General features: G+C 36.1%; 1 protein-coding gene across 1 annotated transcript; it reads left to right on the forward strand.

The window, feature by feature from the left end:
• The first annotated feature begins 1,128 nt into the window (after positions 1-1,128).
• On the forward strand, positions 1,129-19,345 carry LOC149840838 (2S seed storage albumin protein-like). Its single transcript, XM_090005142.1, has 2 exons — positions 1,129-1,606; positions 19,251-19,345. The coding sequence occupies exons 1-2, from the start codon at positions 1,129-1,131 to the stop codon at positions 19,343-19,345; spliced, it is 573 nt and encodes a 190-aa protein (XP_089861268.1).
• The last annotated feature ends 5,260 nt before the right edge of the window (positions 19,346-24,605 follow it).

Below are 24,605 nucleotides of genomic sequence, written 5' to 3' on the forward strand. Positions count from 1 at the left end.
AGAGAGAGGGAGAAAGAGTTTTTGCTACCTTCACATTGTAGTCTCGGCTCAAAAGGGCTTTATAATGTCTATAACTCAATATTTCATATCATTGTGCATACAATACTTTAAGGTATGCATCACCTGCAAGTTGAGAAACTTGATATGGAAAGCAGATGAAATGAGGAATGAAGGTCGAGGAGCTGAAGCTCTCAGCAGACATCACTTGATCTTTAACCCAAGTGAAGGACCAAGCCTGAACGATGTCCTATTCAGGTAAGTCTAATTGGTCCCAAAAACGAAAGCAGCACATTAATTTGTTCAGTCTGGTTGGGAAGGATCAGGCGACCATGCAGTTCAGGCCCATTTCGAGTCTATCCTTGAAGCGTGACACAGGAGAGATTGTTATAATTGGGTGATCTTGTTCTGGATCGAAGTCCGGATCCTGAAAGGCCTCTGAAGGTGGCAGAAACACATTGACCCACCAGATCTTAATAAGTGGCAAGCAGGTGCTGTTGGTCCACAACACTTGATTAATGGACTATTTGAATGATGTGGACATGGTTGAATCCAAAGGGTCGGCTTTGAGTTATGACCAAGACATCAACTCTGTTCCAAATTGGATCCATGTGGGGATACATAGTTTGGCCAACATTCTAGCCTGGATTAGTCTACCTTTATATAGCTAATTAGGTGACTGCAAAGTTCAGAATCCATTTCAAATATGGTATTGATCTAGGTTCAGAGATCAAGTCCAGGTAAGCATGCCAGTGAGGTTGGCCCCTAGAAGCTACATTTACATCCTTTAAGCCAAGCAATACCCTAACAAATTTTCCATGGTGAAATTAAAACAAATAAATTTGTTGTAAATTAAGATTTTTTTGACTAGTAATAACTGAGATTAGGTAAATACAACGACCCGGATGCCATGGATCCACACTGGCCCTATGCTCTGCCAAGTATCCAATTCAGTTGCACCCAATTGGACGTGGACCCCATGCAATGCTCTACGTGCACTTCTCTCCTTTGCCTCCTCTCCAACCTTCACAACATAAATACCATCACCAACACACCCCATTTCACTCACTTCTCACTCAAATCTTTCCTTCTCTCTCAAGCATAACCATAATCAAGAAGGGATAGCTAGCAATGGCCAATTCACCTAGCATCAAGTATGCAGCCATGATAGCACTCTTGCTGCTATGGCTGGCCATGGTGGAGGCCTCAATCTACCGGATGACGACGGTGCTCAACACCGAGCCCGAAATTGATGACGACTATGTGGTGGAGTCCAGTGTAGGTTGGCCGGCTCCGACCAGGTGCCAATCGGAGATAATGAATTTGGATGAGTGCAACAGGTATGTGCAGAATGGGAGGAGTGGCTTGCTCATGCTGGCCTCTAGGAGGAGTAGCGGAAGCAGCGAGAGGGCACCACACCGGTGCTGCCAACAACTCAGTCAGACGAGGGAAGAGTGCCGGTGCGAAGCCATCAGCCAGTTGGTGTCAGGGGATCAGAGGTGGAAGAGGGAAGTTGTGGAGGAAAGAGAGGTAGAAGGGAGGATGAGGAGGGCTGAGAACCTCCCTAAGACTTGTGGCCTTAGCTCCCAACGTTGCTCCATCTGTGCTGGTATATATTCTCTCTCACACACACACACACATTGGGTTTAGGCTGCATGTGCACGCATACAACATAGTTTATTTACTATTTTTCTACTAAGCAACGTACATAGATCATATCCGTAGCATTTAATCAACAAAAAGGCTTTAAAAATAATTTTTGAGCCTTTCTGTTGATAAAGAAAACAACAAAAAGGCTCAAAAAATATGAAAAGTATTTAGTCAGCCTTATTAGTATGCCTTATGTAAGCGTAAACTTCTTCAACTCAAATTTTACAAACACCCTACTATTAATTCATGCAGGTGTTTGAAGGTGCTTTTTGGTAGAGCGTAATAAGAGGCCATGAGGTCATTCTTCCTGTCGCGTACTTCAACTCAAAACAGTGGCGGACGTGTTCAGCTGCAGAAGAAGCACATAATCGTGTGTTTTGTCTTGAGGCAAATAAGTACTGATCATCATTGATTATGTATGGTTTTCATGTTTTTGTTTGTCAGAATAAGTATGGTTTTGCTTTCTTCCTATTCGATGGGCATCCCTGCATGGTCTGGACCGTGGAACTACCGATTCAACCAACAAAATATTTTTCACTTTTCGGAGAGAGAGAGAGAGACGTTCTTACCTTTTTTGGATTGGCAAGCCAAGGTTAGGCAAACCCTTATCAGTTCATTAATAAAAAAACAATAAAAAATGATCTTGATGTATGACAACTTTGATGTATTTTTCAAAAAATCTCATAATGTGTCAAAATTTGCTCGATGACCAATTTCGTAGGTTCTTAACTTTTTTAAGACCTTTTTACCCTTAGCACTCACAAAACTCCATGATTTTTGTGCGTTATATCACAATGCTCTTCCGATCTTGATAAATCTCATTAAAAACATAATCTGCATGATATTTTCGTAGAAATCACATATTTTGCACAAATAGTACAAAAATCATGACACTTCTTGCAAAAATCTTTTGTGAATTTCATCAAGAGTTTCACGTTGGTGATTACGAAAGTCTGCCTGTAGATGCAGAATTCATCTTTTGCACAATCCATGAACTTTCGCATGCAAAATTTTGTTTTAGCGTACAAATTTACGTGTATATATAGGTGATTAGAGTGTGAATTACATCAGAGTTTTGCGTTGGTTGTTGTGAAAGACTACTTTCGATGCTAAATTCATGAAAAGTTTATGAAATTCATGAACTTTCGCATTTTGTCAACTTTAAATGATGCAAGATTCTATTTTAGTATGTGAATTTAATTGTATATATAGGAGATTAGACTGCGAATCTTTATGAATTTCACATATCACACTTATATAAAACATACAAATTTTCTCTAAATTTATGAATTTTCAACTAAATATCTAATTTTTTTATGTAAATTTTCATATAAGAGAATTTCCTCCTTATGTGCAAAATTTTGAAAAAGGATGAGAAATTTACACGTATTGAAAATTTACACATATACAGAATAAATTTGCATATACATAGAATAGATTTGCACATATATAAGCAAAAGGATGGCAAATTCACACACACACACACACACACACACACACACACACATATATATATATGCGAATTTTCTTCAAAATATATGAATTTTCTACTTATGTACAAAATTTCATCAAATATATGATATTTTTGCTTTAAATTTCAATGTTACAGAACATATCCGCTTGTTTAACAATTTAACAATACATATAAATAGAACTTCTAAAATTTATGATTAAAATTCATCCACAAACATAACAGAACAACTACAAATTTTGTCAACCTTACATGCAAAAATACAACCAAGTTTTTAAATACAAGCATGAATGAACTTTACAACCAAATGGCATCCAATTTTTTGTTTATTCTGTCAAAATTATATTCACATTTTTTATTATCAAAATAGAATATATGGGGTATAGTAAATGGGCTTTGGCAGTCTATGTCCTACTTGCATTTGCTTCATATGGTACTTTTGGAGTCTCTATGAATCTTTCAAAGTGATGCATCATCAAAATAATTGATGCATTCATGTTAGATCTAAATGAGTCCACATACAAACATAACAATCAAACAACATGTGATATACTCAACAGACATAAGACATTAGAGCAGTTCATTGAAAAACACTATATAAAGTGCAAAGAAGCAATTCATTAAAAACTACTAGCTAAATACTTTCTCAAAGCATAGAATACTCATACATACTTTTATTAGTGTTTTCACCTGTTGTGGACAACCTCACTACATACACTACATTTGTATGGCACCACATCCTTGTGTTTCGTCCTGATTTACATCTCAATTTTGGTGGATACACAAAAATAAGGGTCAAAGGAGCGACATGTGACACTATCCGCAATAAGAAAGAATGAATATGTACTATATGCAGCTCGATACGATTCAACTATGAAGAACTTGTCAAAGTAATCCTCGAATAGCTTGTCCTTATACAAAATGCATGAGATCACACGTGAGCATGGAATCCCACTAACATGTCACTCTTGACAAGAGTGTGTCTGCTTCTCAAGATCAATAATGTAGTCATGAGATCGGTTGTAGGCTTTATACCGACGTTGAAGGCAATACGCTACTTGAACATGTAGTAGTTGTGCCTTTTGCTTAAGTTCATCCATCTTTTCTTTTACCTCACAACAACACCTGGCATTTTCTGCCTATTAATCTTTCTTTTTTTCATAAAGTTTCATAAACATGAGACAAAGCCTCTCAATAAGAGGTACTAGGAGCTTGTTACGCATGGAGAGAATCCACTAATTGAAGCTCTCTGTTATATTAGAAGTTAAACACCCATACCTTCTTGCTGAAAAGTGATTATTAGCCAAATATTTCTCGACCACTTCCTTAGTCACATACAAGTATACAATATCATCTTGCTCCTCGATTTTTTTTATAAAATAATTATATTGTTATGTCATGGATGCTTGGGTTGAGCTCCACCAGATTGCAATGAATGGTGGACCAAATTTCTTATAAAAGTTCTCTGTCAGGTGCTTTATGCAAAATCTAACATGACATCTAGGCCATGTGTAGGGGACAACATATTGAAGCTCCTTATATCTATCTAAGACAATTGTCGACTCTACTTTATTTTTGTATTTATCATCGTCGAAGTTAGAGGCAAAGCCACATAGGACCTAGGGTGGGCACGTGGCCACTCTGACCCAATAATCCACAACAAGGGGTTCAGGGCAGGTTTGTGCAATGCCCACCCTCACCTAAGAATCCACAACAAGGGGTTTGAGGCAGGGTTGTGCAGTGCCCACCCTAGGAGCCAACCCATGTGTAAAAGCACATGCACCCCTATCCACACCCCAATTCTCCTCCCCCGTGAATGCCCTCTCTCTCTCTAGGATGGACATGGGCCATGAGAACTGAGGTGTGAGTCCATGCCCACTGTTGTGCCCATCTTAATTAGGGTGTTAATGTTTTTTGTGTTTTTTTGTCAATTAGCATTAGGGATGACTCTATGAATAATGAATGCTTGAGTTTGGTTAGAATATTAGGAGCTTTGTTTTATTTTTTTCAATTAACATAAATTAATGATTTTTTTAAGATTAAGGGTATTTATTTGGATTTTTTTAAATAAAATTAATATTTAATTAGGGTTTTAAGGTTTTCTGTTTTCTTTTTCTTTTCAATTATCATTAAGGATGATTTTATTAATGAATGCTTGATTTTAATTATCAAACCCTTGATTTTGTTTTTTACTTTTGTTAAGATTTATGTTTTTTCTTTTGGATGTTCAAATTCCATGAATATTTAATTAAACTTTCTACTTATTTTTGAGTTTTTGTTTTCAATCAACATTAAACATGGTTGTATAAATGCATACATAATTTTAATTAGAATTTTAAGGTTTTTTTTTAATTAACATATCTATGAATGATGTTTGTTAGGATTGTGATTTTGATTTAGTTCTTTTAAAATGATATAAATGTTTGGTTATGATTTTAGGAAATTTTTTGTGTTTTATTTTCAATTACCATTAGGCATGAACCCATAAATAATGAATGCTTGATTTTTGTTAGAATATTAGCAAATTTTTTATCAATAAGAATTTTGTTAGGATTTTAGTTTTTGATTTACGTTATTCAAATGACATGAATGTCTAATTAGGGTCTTAAGGGTTGTCTATTTTTTTTAATTAGCGTTTTAATTAATAATTATCATCATTTTATGCTTGATTTCTAGCAGAATTACAAGGTTTTTTTTGTAATTTATTTTAGACTTTCATATGGCTATACTTTTATGGAGGTAGCTTGATCATCCAAATATTTTTGCAACATAGACATTTCATTTTATGAAGGTAAGCTTTAAAATAACTATTTTTTTAATATATTGTTAATATAGTTTATTAATAATTATTTTTTCTTTATTAGTATGCGTTTGTGCCCACCCTAGTTTAGATTTTTGGCTCTGCCCCTAGTTGAAGCGTGAGAATTCTACTGTTAAAATCCTCAAAAATTATACCTATAACTCATTTGACTCTTATCTACAACTGTAAATACTACAGGAAACATCTTACCTCTAGGATCAATACCATGAGCGGACATCAATATACCCATGAACTTTTTTTTATGAATGTATTGTCTATCATAAGAACTGAAGGGCATTCTTTCAAAAATCCATCGATGCATGGATAAAAGGATAAGAACATGTGCTTAAATTGATCTTTCTGATCAGTCTTGATAAGGCCTAGTGATCTTCAATTAGCTATCATCGAATGATCACAATAGGCAGGAAGCATCATGTTTGTAACTAACCTCAATACCTTTCTCATGACTTATGCTATTCATGATTTCTATTAGAGTCATCTTTGGGATATTGTGTAAGTGTTCATGAATAACACATAAAATCTACTTGGAAGGCACTTTTTTCACTACAAGGTTGCCCACTGCTCTACTACATGTATGCTTCATTTCATACCTCTTCACTAGAAAGAATGGTGCTCCGCACATCTTTGTGCAGTGGATCTTCTAAGGACAATCAACCATAGTCTGCAAGTTCTTTCTCATGTATATGACAATGACTCTGTTATTGCAGATCTTCATGAATTTTGCTTTATAGTTATTTATGATCACATGATCTCTCAAAAAATTATGACAGTACTCAAGATCATTAAATGTTTTACTACAAGCAATTTCTCTATTATTTTAGTCTATTGTTAGCTAATTGAACTATTTACAATCATTGAGTTTTTCATTACGTAACTCGTCATATAACTCAGATGCCTCTGCTTCAATGACATTTAATTGCTCTTCATTGAATGAAAAATCATTAAATGAAAAGCAAGTGTTTAACTTCCCAAATACCATTCATACATTATTCTCACCTGCAATTATTTGTCTCATATCATCATTGTTTCGGTCCTCTCCTATCATTTTTGATTCTTGCTCAACTGACATGGTATAGTCATCAACATCACTATCATTTGATTTCCTATTATGGTCGTCATTGCTACTATCCCAAATAGAATGATCTACTACATAAACTAAATCAAAATTTATTATATATATCGCTCTCTTTGCTTCCATGCATTTTCAACTTTCAAGTTTAACAATAAAAATCACCTCCAACTCAAGCATAAATTAGAAAGTCCAACTAGCTTTACCTAGATTTGTCATCTGCATTGCAAGGTTGGGTGTCATCCAACTTACTGCTATAAAGATCGTTAGCATTGGGGTGCCCACGTGGTTTCACATCCTTTGCAGTGATCCCCTCATCGTTAATTATTTGAGACAGTGAGATGTTCTCCAAAAGACTGAGCTCAATGCATAAATATGCCGAAGATTGAAGCACATTATTCACAAGATTCTTATCATTTCACTCATCAGTTGTTTCTTGTACATTGCTTTTGATTGCTTCTTATGTAACTTTGCTACCAACAACTTCTTGTTCAACTTCGCAAACAATGGCTTCTCGATTACCTTTACTAGCTTTACTAGAAATTAAGTAAACATCAACTCTATATAATATTGATTTTACGTCATCATTGTCTAAGATATGTATCCATATATGTCGGCCTTCTAATTTTAGAGGATCATTGAATCTTTTGCATATCCGGTTTTATGAGATATCATTGCTACACATTCCTTATAGTTATTATTTTTAGAGACCAATATTGATTTTCAAATAAGTAGATCAATGTTGCAATAAAATACCCATATTCTTTCATAAGCCATCATAACTACCTACACCAACCACACAACATATCATTCAATTAACAAAAACCACTTTGAAAACCAATAACCCACAATAACCCCTATTCAATGCTTGTGCATAGTCAACTTCAACCATATATATTAATTACACATATCTACAGAAAAAAATGAAACAATGATAATAGATAAAATGAAGAAAAAAACTAACCAGAGAAGTCGATGAGCATCGGATTGGAGCAAAAAAATTTCATTGCAAATGTTCGTCGCTAATTAACGTTTTTCTTGTAGGTATATACATAAATTTGCATGCTAAAATGAAATTTCACATACAAAAGTCTATGAATTCTGCAAAAAATGAATTCTTCATCGATAGACAAACTTTCACAACAACCAACGTGAAACTCTTTATGGGATTTTCGTAAGAGGTGTCACAATTTTCATACTAGTGCAAAATATGTGATTTTGCATAAATATCATGCAAATTCTATTTTAAATGAGATTTAGCGAGATCGAAAGAGAGTTGTGATGTAATGTGCAAAAATTAAGGAGTTTCATGAGTGCTAAGAGTTAAAAGGTTCTAAAAAAGTTGAGAACCTAGGAAATTGGTTATTGGGCAAATTTTAGCAAATTGTAGATTTTTTTTGGAAAATGCATCAAATTTGTCAGAAAGTATGATCATTTTTCGTATCCAAATTTGATCTCATGCCTATTTACCTTGTTTTAACTGATACAAGAACAATGCATAATGGATTTGTCTGCTAACAGTACTTCTAAGGAAACCTGATACATTAAGACCTAGTTAGATTGGGTTTTCAGGCAAATCTGGTTTTCAACCCCTATGTAATTAAAAGGATTCATTTACATATGGAATAACTTTAAGAAAAACTTAGTTAAAATGTTACAAATATCCACAACTGGATATACAAATTCTGCCAAGCCACATGACATAAATAATAATATCAACATGTTAAGCATGCAAATGCAAAAATGATACAATAAGATTGGTCAATATAATAGGCATGACCATAGCATCTTAAAGAGATGGACATAAGAGGAAGAAGAACAAGAAGAAAAGAGACAGGAAAAGAGAGAGAGAGAGGGATTGGTGGGTAGAGATGGGCAACAGGCTGGCCCGACACAGCCCATTAATGGATCGGGTTGACTGGGCTGGCACAGTTGGGCCAGGCCTAGACCCTATTCAAGCCGACCCATTAAGACCATGGGCCTAGTTGGGTTGAGCCCATTAAAATAATTATATATAATATATATGTGGGCCGAACAGGGCCAGCCCATGTTTGGCCCAAACTTAGGTCTAATTTATAGGTCCAAGCCTGGCCCATGAAGGGCTAGGCTGGGCTGGCCCAGCCCATGGGCTGCCCATTGTCCACCTCTATTGGTGGGGATATAAACAATTTGAATTCAAGTCGGATATATGAAATGAATCCACATTTATTTACTCAGATTTGGTAGCCAAAGTTGAACATGGTTGGTGTGAGTTTTATAAAAACGCTTTTTAAAACAATATTTTGTATGAAAATCAACGTGAAAGATAGACACCAAAATTATAAAACTGGCTCGCAAGAGTGGTGGAGTCCGGGTCGATCTCAGGGAATGGGAAATACTTGTATTCAAACACAAGCTAAACTACTCTTTATTGCCAAAATAAAAAGAATTAATTAAATAAATAACTACGATAGTGATGCCCTACATAGAGGGCTTAAACAAATGATTAAGTATCTTATTACAGACCTGATTAATTAATAAATGAAACCCTAATCTAAAAAGAAAAGGAAAGGCTTTAATGTTTCGAGTCTTCTTGTCCCTTCTTGAGGTAATGCATATTTTCTTGAACTTTTGCTTTTCTGAGGGCTCCCTGAGGGCACTTCTGAGGGCTTGAGGAGACCTTAGAAGGTACTTTTAGGGCACGAAATAGGCTCTACTGCATGTTTCAACGCTTCCCTGCAAAACACAAAAACAAAACAAAAAGCAGTACGACAAAAACTAGACAAAAAATTAATAGCTAATGACTAAAAAAAATCAGCAAAACAAAGATCTAACTAATTAATAACAAACTAACTACAAAACAAAATAACATAACAAACTAACTAATCTGAATCAAGAAAGAACTAATTGGCCATGAAATAACTAAAAACGGTAACTAAATTAAAGCAAGAAAAACATGAGCTCAAACTAATTATATTAAAACAAGACAGCAGCTATGTGATAAATAAAAAATGTGAATCCAAATTCATTACACTTAAGATTACTAATAATTAATTTAACTATGAAATACTTGACGACTTGCTGAAAATAAGTTTAAATGTTACAAGAAGCCATTACTAATGATGATAAAAAAGTATAAAGAAGAGAAACATTGAATAAACAATCAGCTAAAAGAATTTCTAATTTAATAGTGAACACAAAACTAATTCACTGATGACGTGAAATAAGAAACAAACACTAACTCATGTTGACTAATCTAAAACAAAAACACTAATCAGAATACCTATAACTAATTAGTGCTAAACTATCTCAAACCATATAATATTACCTACTTAAAATAAAAACAACTAATAACATAAAGTAAACAATAAAACATGGACTCAATGATCTAAGCAATGAAATAACCATCTATTGTCAAGAAGAAACAATGACTATCAAACAAAATAGAGAAAAAAATAAATTCATAAATGATGCTGCTATGAAGATTATTAATAACTAAACAACACCAAAAAACGTTGACCTAAATAGTAAAGAAAAATGTTGAACCTATTTGCTAAAAGACGCTGAGTTGAGAACGTCTAATAAAAAACTAAAAAAAAACTAAAGTGTTGTATGCTGAAAACGTCTGAACACTAACAACTAAAGATGCTATATGTTGATGTCGAACGACTAATAACAAAAAAAATAAGAGACGGTGACAAAATGCTAAAACGATAGTGAAGAACGACTGAACCTAATGATGAAAGCAAATACAGACTGAATAAAAAAAAACTAGCATGTAGTTTATGAACTAAACAAATAAAATGCTCAGGCTAAAAAATATTAAAATAAGCAAACCAATGCAGCACACATATTATGAACTAACATATATTTTTGTTCTTTTCTTTTAGCAATAGTTGAAGACAGTTACGTTGGACTAAATGTGAATGCAATGAATAACAAAATGAAACAACTAAACTATGTTATATGAAGTTGATCCTAACCCTAAGCTGAATGCAAACATGATGAAAGATGAGAAACAAAACAAATCCAACGATAAAAGAAACAATGATGCAGGAAAGTGTAAAGAGAAGGGGGAGAAGAAGCTCACCTCGCATATCGCTTCCGACGGACTGGTTGAGAAGAGAAAGTGGTTGATCCAAACTGCACGCATGCTGCCCCGACGATGTAGATTAGAAGAGCCAATGAAGACACAGTTTAGAAGATAGATGAAATAAGCATACGAAGAGGAAGACGAAGGAGAAGTAGAAATCGGCTATGGAGAAGAGGAAAAAGGGAGAAAGGAAGATGGAGGCAAGAAGCAAGGGAGGCAAGAGGCTGCTGGAAAAACATGTTTCCAGCCCTTGACATGACTATTTACATTAGAATATTAGGTTAAAACACATTTTTCAAAACAAGTTCGATATTTTTTTAATAATTTCCAAAAAAGGGTCTTTTGAAAAATGTGTTTCATAAAACCAAACTTCTTAAACTAACTAAGACTCCTACTTGAACTCTTCTAAACTAATTAAAACACTAATTAAAAATTCCTAAATTAAATAAAACACTGAAAAATGCAGAGCAAGCTTTGAAATACGCAATTTTTCAATAAATTCGATTTCAATGTGGTTTCACAAAACTAACAATAAAAATGGATTTTTAAAGCGATTTTAACATGAATCATGCATAAATAAAAATGAATAAAATGACAAATGTATGCATGATCAATGGTGAGTAATTGGATTTGGATTTGGATTCAGTATTACGTTTTGCATCCAAATCTAAGAAAAATCCAAATCTCACCAAAATCCAAATCTGACATGTCAGAACTTTTTTTGTCATATGTAAATGTCAGTCAAGTTTGGAGATTATGTGTCCCTAAGCATATAGTTGAAAACACACACATCACAAAGAGAGAGAGACCAAAATTTATATGGTTTGGTGTATCACATACCAAAATTTACGTGGTTCAGAAAAGGCATATAACTCAAGAGAGACACAAGCTTGGATCCAATCATTTGAGCTCTATCCTAAAGCTCATATGCATATCACCTTTGATTTAAAACTAATTCTTTTGAAAACTTGATGCCAAGAAAAAGTATAGCAGCCCAAGGTCTTTCATGCAGAATTATTTACTCATGATATCAATAAATTCGTGAAGAAAAAGAGAGCTACTCCCAGTCATGATGATATCATCAACATATAGTAACAAAATAATAATTCTTTTGTTATTTTGGCATGTAAACAAAGAAGAGTCTACCACGCTAGAGAAAAATCCCATCGAAAGTAAAAAAATTCCAAACCTATCATACCATGCCCGAGGTGCTTGCTTCAGACCATAGAGATCTATTTTGAGTTTACACACTCAAGATGATTTTTTGGAATCAACAAACCCTGGTGGTTGCTCAATATAAACAGTTTGATCTAAGTCACCATGAAGAAATGCATTTTTGACATTGAGTAAACGGATCTCCCATTTGTGAACTAACGCTATAGTAAGTACATTTCTGATAGTAGTTGGTTTGATAACCAGAGAAAATGTTTCTAAAAAATCAATTCTAGGAATTTGACTGAACCCTCTAGCATTAAGTCTTGCTTTTAAATGTTCTAAACTCACATCACTTTTTAGTTTAGTTTTATAAACTCATTTGGTGCCAATGACATTTACATTTGCAGTTCGAGGAACCGGATCCCAGGTGTCATTTTTGGCAAAAGCTTCTAACTCTTCTTTTATGACCTTAACTCAACCAGGATGCTTTAAGGCTGCCCTGATATTCCTAGGCTCAAGAGGAATTGTCAAGGCAAAGAAATACTTGGGATTTGGTTTTACAATACTATCTTTTGCTCGAGTGATCATGGAATGAGAGTTACCAACATATTCACTATGATCATCATTTTTTGTCTGAATCAGTTCATCAGGAACCACAATGCCAAATCCAGATCCCGAGTTTTCTTGAATAGCTGACTGTTCAAATTGAACATCAGCGTGTGATTGTATAGGGGCATCAAAATGCTGATGAGCTGAATCAACCTGATCAGCTGGATCAGTCTGTGTCATAACATGAGATGCATTTTGATGAACATTGTCATGCAATCTAGCGTGAACCTCTTTATGCTCAACATTTTGATTTTGGAAATTAGTAGATTTTTTTTTATTTTCCATTCTTTGAAACTCACCCCTTCACCATTGTTTTGGACAGTAGAAAATAGTCTACTGGGATTCTTATAGGGATACACAGTTTCATCAAAAGCAACATGTTGTGAAATAAACACACGCCCAGTCGGAGGATAGAATCATCGATATTCTTTGTCTTTCATCACATCCCACGAAAACACATGGAACTAATTTTGGTTCAAACTTGTTTTCGGTATAATCTTTTAGAAATAAAAAACACCTACACTCGAAAGTTCAAAGGTTGTTATAATCAGGTTTCCTTGAAATAAAATTTCAAAAGGTGTTCTCATTTGAATAATTGGAAAAGGTAACTGATTTATTAAACAACATGATGTAAAAGCTTCTACCCAAAACCGAGTGGGGATCCCACTATGAAAAATCATAGTCAAACCTAATTTGGTAGTCGTTTTATGCTTTTTTGTGGCCATTCCATTTTGCTTGGGAGTTTTGGGACACACTTTTTGATGTCGAATCCTGTTTTTCTTGACATCAAATTCAAATTCTCTAATATTAAATTCACCGCCCTCATCAGTTTAAAATATTTTAATACTTTTGTCAACTGATTTTTTTATTAACTTATGAAATTCCATAAATCTCAATAAAAGTTCAGATTTATACCTCAATGGGTAGATCCAAGTGTATCATGAATATTCATCTATAAAAATAGCAAAAAAACAATTTTTTTGAACTGGTGACCGGAGAAGGACCCCATAAATCACAATAAACATTTTCAAATAACTTGTGACAATGGTCCTCAACAAGCATGAAAGGAAGTCTACATATCTTCCCCATTTGACAGCTACTGCACATACTCATCTTGTTACCTATAGTATTTATTAAAATAAAACTATTCTTGTGCAAGAAATCAACTACCTACATGTGAGGATGTCTCAATCGTTGGTGTCATACCTCTTTATTTGCTGAACAAAACCTAATAGAAAAGAACACTTCTTTGGTCGCTAAATTGAGTCCATAAAGATCTCCAAACCTACTGCTCATCATTATCACCTTCCAGTTGTCCTTGTCCTTAATCACAAAACCGTCACATGAGAACTCAACAATATATGGCATATATGTGGTTAACTGACTAATCGAAATCAGATTTCTTTTTCATTTCAGGCACGACAAGAACGTTTTTCAATCCCAAAGACTTATCACCACATCTTAGGTTTACCGATCCAACATGTGTGATGTCTAACTTACTTCCATCATCTATCATAATTTTTCCTGACCCTGAATATGAGTGAAGTTTATAAAGTTTATGTAGATCCATTGTAACATGAGGAGAAGCACCTGAATCAGGGAACCATGTGTGATCTTGACCTTCTGTCACCTTCATGACAGCCAATGCTTGAGGGATATCATCATCTTGAAAGGCTTGATTAAATCTATGCCAGCAATTTATTGAACAATGATTTGGCTTATTACAAATTTGGCAAATAACTCCCTTGTCTCTATTTGGTTTTGATGAGGATCATGGCTGATTTGACTTGGGAACTGATTTAGGTTCACAATTATTTTGATTTCTACTGGTCGATTGACCAGCTTGCACAAATTCGTGACCCTTTGAACTAAATTGTCGGTTTTTATTGTTGCTAGGAAACCGATTTCTTTGATTTCCAACACGTTGTCCTACGAAGGCAACATGATGATTGATGCCCTCTTTTTCTACGTAGGCATTGCACCTAGCTTCGTGGTTATGAAGCAAAGCAACCACATGATTATAGAGTTGCCTATGCGGTTTTATCATAGACACCATAAATTCTGAGCCAAGTCCATTAAGCAGCCAAAAGACCTTGCTGCTGTAGTCCTCTGGCTTTCCTATTACAACCAGTTCATCGCAAATACTTTTAAAATTTCTCACATAATCATTCAAGGAGCAATCTCTCTTTCAAATAGATTGCAACCTTTGCACAAGCAAAAACTCTTTCTTCGGATTTATGAGCAAAAACTGTAACTAAGGCATTTCATACCTCTTTTGAGGTATGAAGACCAACCACCAAACCCAGGACCTTTTCAAAGAGCGCTCCTGTTATCCACCCACAGAGGAGATAATCTGGCTTTCTCCAAGAAGTGAAATTAGAGTTAGATCCAGTGGTACCTTGCTCTTCCTACGTCTACGTACATGGACTGGCTTGGCATAAGAAACTCTCCGTCAATAAATCCACCCATGTCTTGGCTTTTAATGAGGCCAAGCAAGTGAGTCTGTCAAAGTAAGAAGTTTGTGTGGTTGAGTTTGATCAATACAAAGTTGGCGACATTGAGGTTGAATGGATATGGGTACTTGGAAACCATGAAGAACACGATAGAGCAGCTACCAGGAGCGTTGCTATGGTACTATGAAAACATGCACAACACTAAGAGAGAGAGAAAGACCAGAATTTATGTGGTTCGATGTATCTCACACCTACATCCACAGAACACCTCGAAAAATGATTCACCCTTTTCCTGAGGTTTTTCATTATTATAGTTTTTATTTTTTTCACATCTTAGAGGAAATCCCCTTTAGCTTCTATATTCATGAGAACTTGTGCAAGAAGGATCTTGTTTACCTTTTTTGTGAACCTCCTTACCTTTTTTGTGAACCACCTTACAATCAACTTGAGTCACACAATCTTCATTACCTTCTTTGTGAACCTCCTTACCATCAACGTGAGTCATACAATCTTCCTTACCTTCTTTATGATCCTCCTTACCATCAACGTGAGTCAAGCGACTCAACCTGTATGGAAGTTGCCACATCCATTATCAAAATTATGGGACTTGTTCTTATCAATAGTCCCATAGTCTATGCCCCGAAGCAACTCCATTCCTTAATGTACTCTCAATTCATAGTGTTTTCTGAGTGTATATCAGGTCAGAGCTAGCTCTTAGCCTCTTACAGTAATCCATCAGAGCTCGTTCTGATGTCGTTCATCCATGTGATGAATGGCATCCCAAATACCATATGTTGAACTATTTTTGTCCTTCATCTAGTGCATCAACAGCTCTATAAAACAATGTAGGACAAATCTAGAAGACAGAGTCCATACATGGTATTTGGGATGCCGTTCATCACATGGATGATTGGCATAAGAGTAAGCTTTGATGGATTACTATCAGAGCTCTGTCTGACCTGATATGCACTGTTCTATTCTATGTCCCTTAGCTTTCTCTATATCCTAAGCTAATGCAATTTCGGTTCATAACCATTCTTTTGACCTGATGTCAACCCAAATATGATTTGATAGAACCCAAGTTTGGATTTAATGTAATGGGTGGGAAAATTAATCCAGTTAGGATTGATAAAACCCATTAACATTTGGTTTTGGACTCTTATATAGTGGAACTAAACGGCTGGACCCTATGGATCATCATTAATGAATAGGAAATTTTTCAAGTACTCCTCAAGCTTTTTTATCTAATTCATGTGCACACCAAAAGTGTTTGAGAGTGCAAATTTCCACCAAGTTTTTACCTACGTTAAATAAATGGCACCCAGATAGTTTTCTTATTAAAATGTCCATGCTACCCATATATCTGTCCCATTTGAGTGGGACTATTTGTTTTAGGAAACTTTCACTTTTTTCATTTAATGCTAGAGAGTTGTGAGTTCTCTCTCTCTCTCATGACCATTAGGGGTGTCAAACAGATAGGTTGTGACACAATCCTTGGCCCGTACTGGATCCGGTAGGGTCAGGGTTTGGTTACAAAGAACCCGTCCGATTAACTTTTTCGGTCTGACTCATGAGGTCTGACAATTAAATGGGCCGGGTATGATTTGTAAAAATGTATACCAAACCTGGCTTCGGCCCCAGTTTCCATTAAGATCCACCAATTTTCAATCTAAAAAACTTTAAAAAATATATTTTATTGGGTATTGACCAGGTCTGGTTTATGTAATTTTTATTGGATCTGGGTATGTTTTTTTTTATGAAAAATCTGGTTGTGCCTGAATTCAAATCTAATACCGACTCTACTTAGTCGGATTTGGATAAGGACCCACTCATTTTAGTGGGGGTCTGACCCGTTGAGACCTATAATGACCATAGCTAATTGGATCTTGAATTAATTAAACAGATTGGCTTTTGGGTCAAACGAGGGTGCATTTAGTTAGGTTGATTTAATTTGGTTTTGGATATTACCGGGTCAGTCGTCAAGGAACCAAACCAGAACATATATATGATTTTTCAAGTTTCCAAACAGGGAACGGTTGTGTTATCACCGGATTGGGTACTCAATGAATAAAGGATCCTAGCTATGCTGTAAATGTGAGCTGGCCAACTGTATACGTTACTGCATTTAGGTGTAGGTTGTCAGCTTGTTAGCCAGCTCCATATGGTGTTTAGGCACTTTTTCCAATTCAAGATTTTGAAATAAATATGGGATTTTGAAATAAATATGTAACTATCAAGCCTCAAAACGTGATCACCGAGTAGTTGGACGCCGGGGCTATATCCATGTTAAATTTACATGTATAATGACACGAGATTAATCCAAATCTAGATCCAGAGTCCAAAGCCAGAATACATTGGAGTCCAATATATCTAAACCCATAATACATGGGGTCAAATGTTGATGAAAATTCATGAGGGTTCTATATATCTACAGTCAAAATTATTGACAGCAACTTTATGAAAATTCAAAAAACTCAAGCTTTCCTGTAGGGATGGCAGTGGACCGAGGGGAAATGGGCCCATCTCACTCCGTTTGGATTAGGGATGAAGGAAATGAAACGTAGAATGGATGGACATGGACGAAGATTTAAATCAAAACCCATGTGAGATGGACTTAGTCTTGCCTCCGTCCTGTCCCGGTTCTTCGTTAAAAAAAAAAAAAAAATATATATATATATATATATATATATATATATATATATATATATATATATATATATATATATATATATATATATATATATATATATATAACATAAATCCTTTCTCGAATCTCTCCTCTCTTCTTCCTCCAACGAGCTATGCGAGCTTCCATTTCTCTCCTCTCCTTCTTATAATGGCAGAAGGCGGCAATGAGGGAAGGACCCGGGAAACAGAGCCCTGCCCCGCCTCGCCCTGTTTGGACTGTGGATGGAGGACATGAAAAAGGAAATGAACGGGGATGGAGGTTAAAATCACAACCCGTGCAAGGATGGAGGGCAAAATGTTAAGACGGAGTGGGAGTGGAGACCTTCTGCCCTGCACCCGCCCTGATCCACTGCCATCCCTACCTTCTGGATAGTGATCCACTAAGTGCCAAGCAGGTCCTGTTGATCCACCAAACTTGATTGGAGCTGTTTGAATGATGTGGACAAGGTTTGATCCAAAAGGTCGTCTTTGATATATCTGATACATCAATTCAGTTGCAGTGGGATCCGTATGCGGATACATAGTTTGAACAATATTCTACCATGGATTGGCCTAACTTTATGTAGCTAAAAAGACTGCAAAGTTCAAACCCATTTCAAAACTTCTACCCTGTATTAGTTCAGGTCCAATAATTAGGTGCGGGTAGGCCTGCCAATGAGCTTGACCCTAGAAATTACTTTTAAATCATAAGGCAATGCAAACACCCCAACCAATTTACTCACATCGTTAACCCATGATTTTGTGCTAATTAAGATCTTTAATTAGACTAGTAAATGCTGAGATCAAATAAACAAAATCATCCGGATATCAAGGACCAATAGTTGCCTCATGCTCTGCTAAGTATCCATTTCAGTTGGACCCAATCATGGACGTGGACCATGCACTGTTCTACGTGCCCTTCTCTCCTTTGTTTCCTCTCTCCTCTCTAACCCTCCAAACTATAACTGCATCACCAACACCCCATTGCACTCACCTCTCTCTCTCTCTCTCTCTCACATCCTAACCAGGAAGGAATAGCTAGTAATGGACACTTCATCTAGCATCAAGCTTACAGGCATGGCAGCTCTTGGCTGGCCACGGTGGAGGCCTCAATCTATCGGACCACGGTACGGACCACCGAAACCGTGATTAACAATGATGATGTGGTGGAGTCTGGCTCCGGTTGGGTAAGTCCATCCGAGTGCCAATTGGAGAGAGGATTTGGATGAGTGCAGGAGGTATGTGGAGCATGGGAGGAGTGGCTTGCTCATCATTTTGACTTCCAGGAGTGGTGGAAGCAGTGAGAGGGCACCACGTCAGTGCTGCCAACAACTCAGCCAGGCAAGGGAAGAGTGCCGGTGTGAAGTCATCAGGCAGTTAGTGTCCGGAGATCAGATGTGGAGGAGGGAAGGTGTGGAAGAAAGAGAGGTAGAAAGGAGGATGAGGAGGGCTAAGAACCTCCCTAGGACTTGTGGCCTTAGCTACCAAAGTTGCTCCATCTGTGTTCGTATGCTCTCCATCTCTCTCTCTTTATATATATATATATATAATCAACTTTATTAATATATCATAAATGGAAGCAGATCAGGTCATGCTGAACATGAGCGATTTTGCTCATGCCGACATCGCGGCCATCCGATTTGCATTTTAAAAAGGTCAAAAGTCAACAAAACCATGTGGCATTCATCCAAAATGCAAACAGATGGCCACGATGTGCCGCATGAGCAAAAACGCTCATGTTCAGCATGACCTGATCTGCTTCCATCATAAACTGTGCATTTAAAATTTTATTAACACCGTTAGTATCTCATGCAGGTGTTTGAGAGTAATTTTTGGTAGAGCCCAATAAGAGGCCATGTGGTCAATTCTCCGGTTGTCATTTCAACTCAAAGAGTAGACGATGAGTTTGGAAGCAGATGAAGCATATGATATTGTGCGGTTTCGTTGAGGAAAATAATCGAGTACTGACCATTTTGATGTTTTTGTTGGTTACAATAAATATGTTTAAAGGTCTCTTCCTATATGGTGGGCAACCTTGAATTGTGTGGACTTTGGAACTGTTAATTCATCCAGCAAAACTTTCTTCCTTGTATGTGAGAGAGAGAGAGAGAGCTCTTGGTCCTGTCGTCAAGTTTAAAACCCCCCATAAGCCTTACTCTACTTAACATTGAATATATAGCATATTTCCATCATACAACAAACATTAACATAACCCTTCTTACTAAGTCAAATCACCTAATAAGATGGGTTGGTTGGTGTTCCCAATGGAAGACTAACAGCATGTTGTGTATTCTTTTTTTTTATGTAGTCCCTGGGAAACTCCACCCCCACCCCAGTCACTAACCGCACATTGGCTGGCCTCCCATTAGTAAAACCCTAGAGGACCGCACATTGGCTGACCTCCTGTTAGTAAAACCCTAGAGGTCCCCTCGGCCCACCATTGGTTTTGTGGATTTTTTGTTGATGTCGTGCTTGGGTTGGTGTTCCTTTTGCCCAGTAGAAAGACAGACTCCAAAATAAAATAATAAAGAAAGAGGTGTTGATGACACTTTTGTAACCATGCAATATATAATCGCAATGAGAGTAAGTGGTGCTTTTCATGGCAAAAACAATGGATTCTCACTCGGGGCTCCACTTTTCATAATCCATAGGACCCTCTTTTTTCTCATCCACCTTCTTTCCTTTGAACCTTCACGCCACATATGTTCTCCAAAGTTCAAATAACAATTAAAGTGAAGCGGGGGTAAGGAACAACAAATCTCTTAATGATAAACATATCCATTTTGGAAATTCATTATTACAACTAGTTTCTATAAAGGCCACATCTGGATCAAGGAGTATGCTGCCCTTCTTCTTTGTGACCCATTGAGGGGGAACCAGTCTGGGAAGAAGAGAGTAGCCGAGTGCTCAAAAGTGACATACTACAACAAAAGAAACGAGCTTTGGATATAATCCGACAGCTTCTTTGATTATAGCAACAATAATGTCACTAATATGAGCATATCGGTAATTACCAGCTCCTATGATTCGAATACACATTAGTTTTCAAGCTCTGTTGTGGTTCGCTACATCCAAATGGGTCTCAGGTTGAATAAATTTTTTTTATTTGAGTTCTTTCAAATGCAAGAGGGTTCCTAATAGTCCACTCAGTTTGTTTGATCTGCGGTATGGTAATACATACAAGAGTAAAAACTCCATCCCGTTGATCTTTTGTGCTTGCTTCAAGGCGGGTTTAGGCCATTATTTTTCTAACACTAAGAATAAGAATGGCGGAAAACCTCCTGTATCGAATCACCGTATGCCGAATCATGAATCCGAGGAGGAGTGCAGAAGTAGGCTCACATGTTCTGGACCTTTCTCATGCTATCTGGTTTCCCACTCCTATCATCTCGAGTATAGCCTAAAAAACATTGACTTAAATAACCAGCCGAACTTAAATCAGGAATACGGAAACAAAAACAATAGAGAATGTGATTGCATTATAAGGTCTCAATTAAATAGATTGAGCAAGTTTGAAAGACGAATAATGAGCAAGTTCATTGATTCTTGATATTGGGTCATATTATGTCAATACCAATCTTTTTTCTTTCATAGGTGAAGATTAAATTACTTAGTCAACATCAATTAACCGTTCTTACATTTCTTAATAGAAATATGGAAGGCCAATCTCTTATAGTTTTTTCATCATCACTAAGACCTTCTTTTCCTATATGCTCTTCCGCATGCGGTTCAAATTTTATTGCAAATAGAGAAATTGCAATATGAATTGCCAATCTACTTCGAGTTCCATGACCAATGCTGGTGTCATAGCCGCCCATAGATCCATTAGTTGATCTAAATGTGTTCAGCAATATGTTGGGGTTATTGTCAGGATGGTAGAGTGGCCCGTATGAAAGTAATGCATCATGCAACTTTTCATATCAATCACAACCTTCTTCGATTGTTCTCTTAATGGTGTAGATGATGGTCATATTGGTGGCCTCAGCTTGCCCATTACCTTCGGGATAATAGAGAGAAATGTTGGGTTATGCCAAATCTTTCATACATTTTCCTAACTTTCTCATTCTTGAAATGCCATTATCACACACCATATCCTTGAGAACACCAAAACAACACACAATGTTCTTATTGATGAATGATGCTACATATTGACCTTTGACCTTAGTTAGTGAGACTACTTCTATCCACTTGGTGTAGTGATGATCATTTGATTCATGTGGATGAATAAGACCTATGACATCAAATGCCCACACGAAAAATGGTCATGGAGATGCAACAGATGCAATTGAGATTATGGTGCATGAATGACATTATCATGCTTTTAATATTTCTCACACTTCTTGATGTAATGGTAGCAATTAGAGTTCATGGTTGACCAATAGTTTTGAAATCTAAAGATCTTTTTTACCTTCATTTGGGTGTCAATGGATCCACCGTAAAACCCATTGTGGTATTCTTCCAAGACTTCTTGGGCCTCCTCCTTGTCTAGACATCTTAGGAGTTCTTGACTATACCATTTTTTTGTAGAGGACTCTGCCTAGAATATAATATCCTTGGAAAATTCTTCTCAAAGCTTTCTTATCTCTAGAGTTTGCATTCTCACAAAATAACATGTTTTTTTTTAAGAAATTCTTGATATCAGAAAACCAAGGCTTTCAATATTTTGGTTCTTGATAATTAACTTCTTCCAAACTTGACTCTCCCTCTTTGTGTGCTGGCCTTTCTAATCATCTAATTAAAAATGAGCTACAAATTTTATCTTGACAAATTTTAATAATGAAAGCAAGGCTTGCAAGGCTATGAGCGAATTGGTTGTTTTCTCTTCCAACATGAGGGAATTTATAATAATCAAAATTCTTGACAAGATTCAGGATCAAGTCAATAAATGGGATTAAGTTCATTTTCTTGGTATGCCATTCTCTAATGACTTGGTTAATCACCAACATTGAGTCACCTTTCACATGTACCTTTTTAACATTTAATTTAATCAAAGCCTTTAATCTTTGGATCAAAATCTCATATTCAACAACATTATTGGTACAAAAGAAATTCAATTTGAAAGCATAATCTTCTCATCATATGAAGTAATGATTATAATTATTATCCCATATCCATTTACATTATGAGACCCATCAAAATACAAAGTATAGACATCCTTTTGGTTTTCTTCCTCAATCGCTAATATATTTGTATCAGGAAAATCATCCTTTACACTTGCCTTTTACTCTATGGGAAAATTGACTAAGTTGTCTGCTATAGCTTGCCCTTTGATCGATTTTTGGGAGACATTCTTCAAATCAAATTTCATAGGACTGGTCATCTAGCAATCTATTCGGTCAATGTTGGTTTCTCAAAGACATATTTGATTGGATCAAGCCTATATATGACTCTAACCTCACATGCTAGAATCTAATGCCTCAATTTTTTATTCTACCAAACCAATGCTAACCATGTTCTCTCTAATTTATTATATCTTTTCTCATAATACAAAAAAGTCTTGCTTATATAATATATTGTATATTCAAGGTTCTCATCCTCCTCATATTGGCTAAGTAGGCAACCTAGTTCTATATCATTGTCAGACAAGTAGGGCAATAAAGGTTTTCCTATGACTGAAGTCTTGAGGATAGGTGGATTCAAGAGCTATTATTTGAGTCTATCGAATGAAATTTCACTGGATTTCAGTTTCGAAAAGAGGACTATTGCAAAAAAAAAATGCAGTTCAGAAACTAATAGCAACAAGTTTCCTATTGTTTCATGCCAAAGAGCAAAGGATTCTAAAAGGCTGCCAAAAGATCAACGGTCCAAAAAATCAACGGGTGGGTCATGCCAAAGAGCAAAGGATCTATGTACTTGATTTTATAGGGATCATCTCTTGAAGTCTTTAATTTCGACACATGGGTGGGTTTTTATAAGGTTCAAAAAATAAATGGTCCAAAATACTTGTAAATTTTTTAGGCTCTAAATATCAATTTTTTTAATCTAAAACACATGATTCAGGTGTGGATTCCTCGTAAATTGACCATGCCCAACACATTTATGGGGTCAGAATTGCAAAAAAAACACAAGAAGGGCAGAAAACCCCATTTATCACGTATCATTTAACACATATCAATTTCGCACCTATCCAATTCTCTATATATATGTATATAGTGAGGAATGGACGCCTAATGACATAGGTGCCAAACCAGAATGGACGCATGCTGAACATCCATCATGCACACATGATGGACGCTTAGCGAGCATTCACACTTAAAAGAGTGTTTAATGGTGCTTTGAAATGCAGCTAAAAGTCTTGGTTGAAAATCAATTTTTAGTTGCTCTTCAAAGCACTGTTAAAAATTGATTTATACACATGTTTTTCAAATGCCTTTAGCGGCACTTGAAAAATGTCTGGGCAAAAAATTAGCCTTTAACTATGCTTTTGAAGTGCCACTAAAGGCAAATTTTAATCCAAATGTGTGTTGAGCATCCATCACGAGCGCGATGGACGCTCAGCTTGGGTCCATTCAATTCGGCACCTATGTTGTTTGGAACCAACCATTTTCACTATATATATATATATATATATATATATATATATATATATATAGAGAGAGAGAGAGAGAGAGAGAGAGAGAGAGATTGGTAGCTGCTTACAC

Source organism: Nuphar pumila, chromosome 4 (genome assembly GCF_984573655.1).
Source record: "Nuphar pumila chromosome 4, dmNupPumi1.hap1.1, whole genome shotgun sequence".
Taxonomy (NCBI): Eukaryota; Viridiplantae; Streptophyta; class Magnoliopsida; order Nymphaeales; family Nymphaeaceae; genus Nuphar; species Nuphar pumila.

Bases quoted from the DNA above. Each gene is read 5' to 3' on its own strand.
- LOC149840838 (XM_090005142.1), top strand. From the start codon at position 1,129: ATGGCCAATTCACCTAGCATCAAGTATGCAGCCATGATAGCACTCTTG. The intron at 1,607-19,250 runs GTATATATTCTC...TTTGACTTCCAG, and splicing joins ACGTTGCTCCATCTGTGCTG to GAGTGGTGGAAGCAGTGAGA.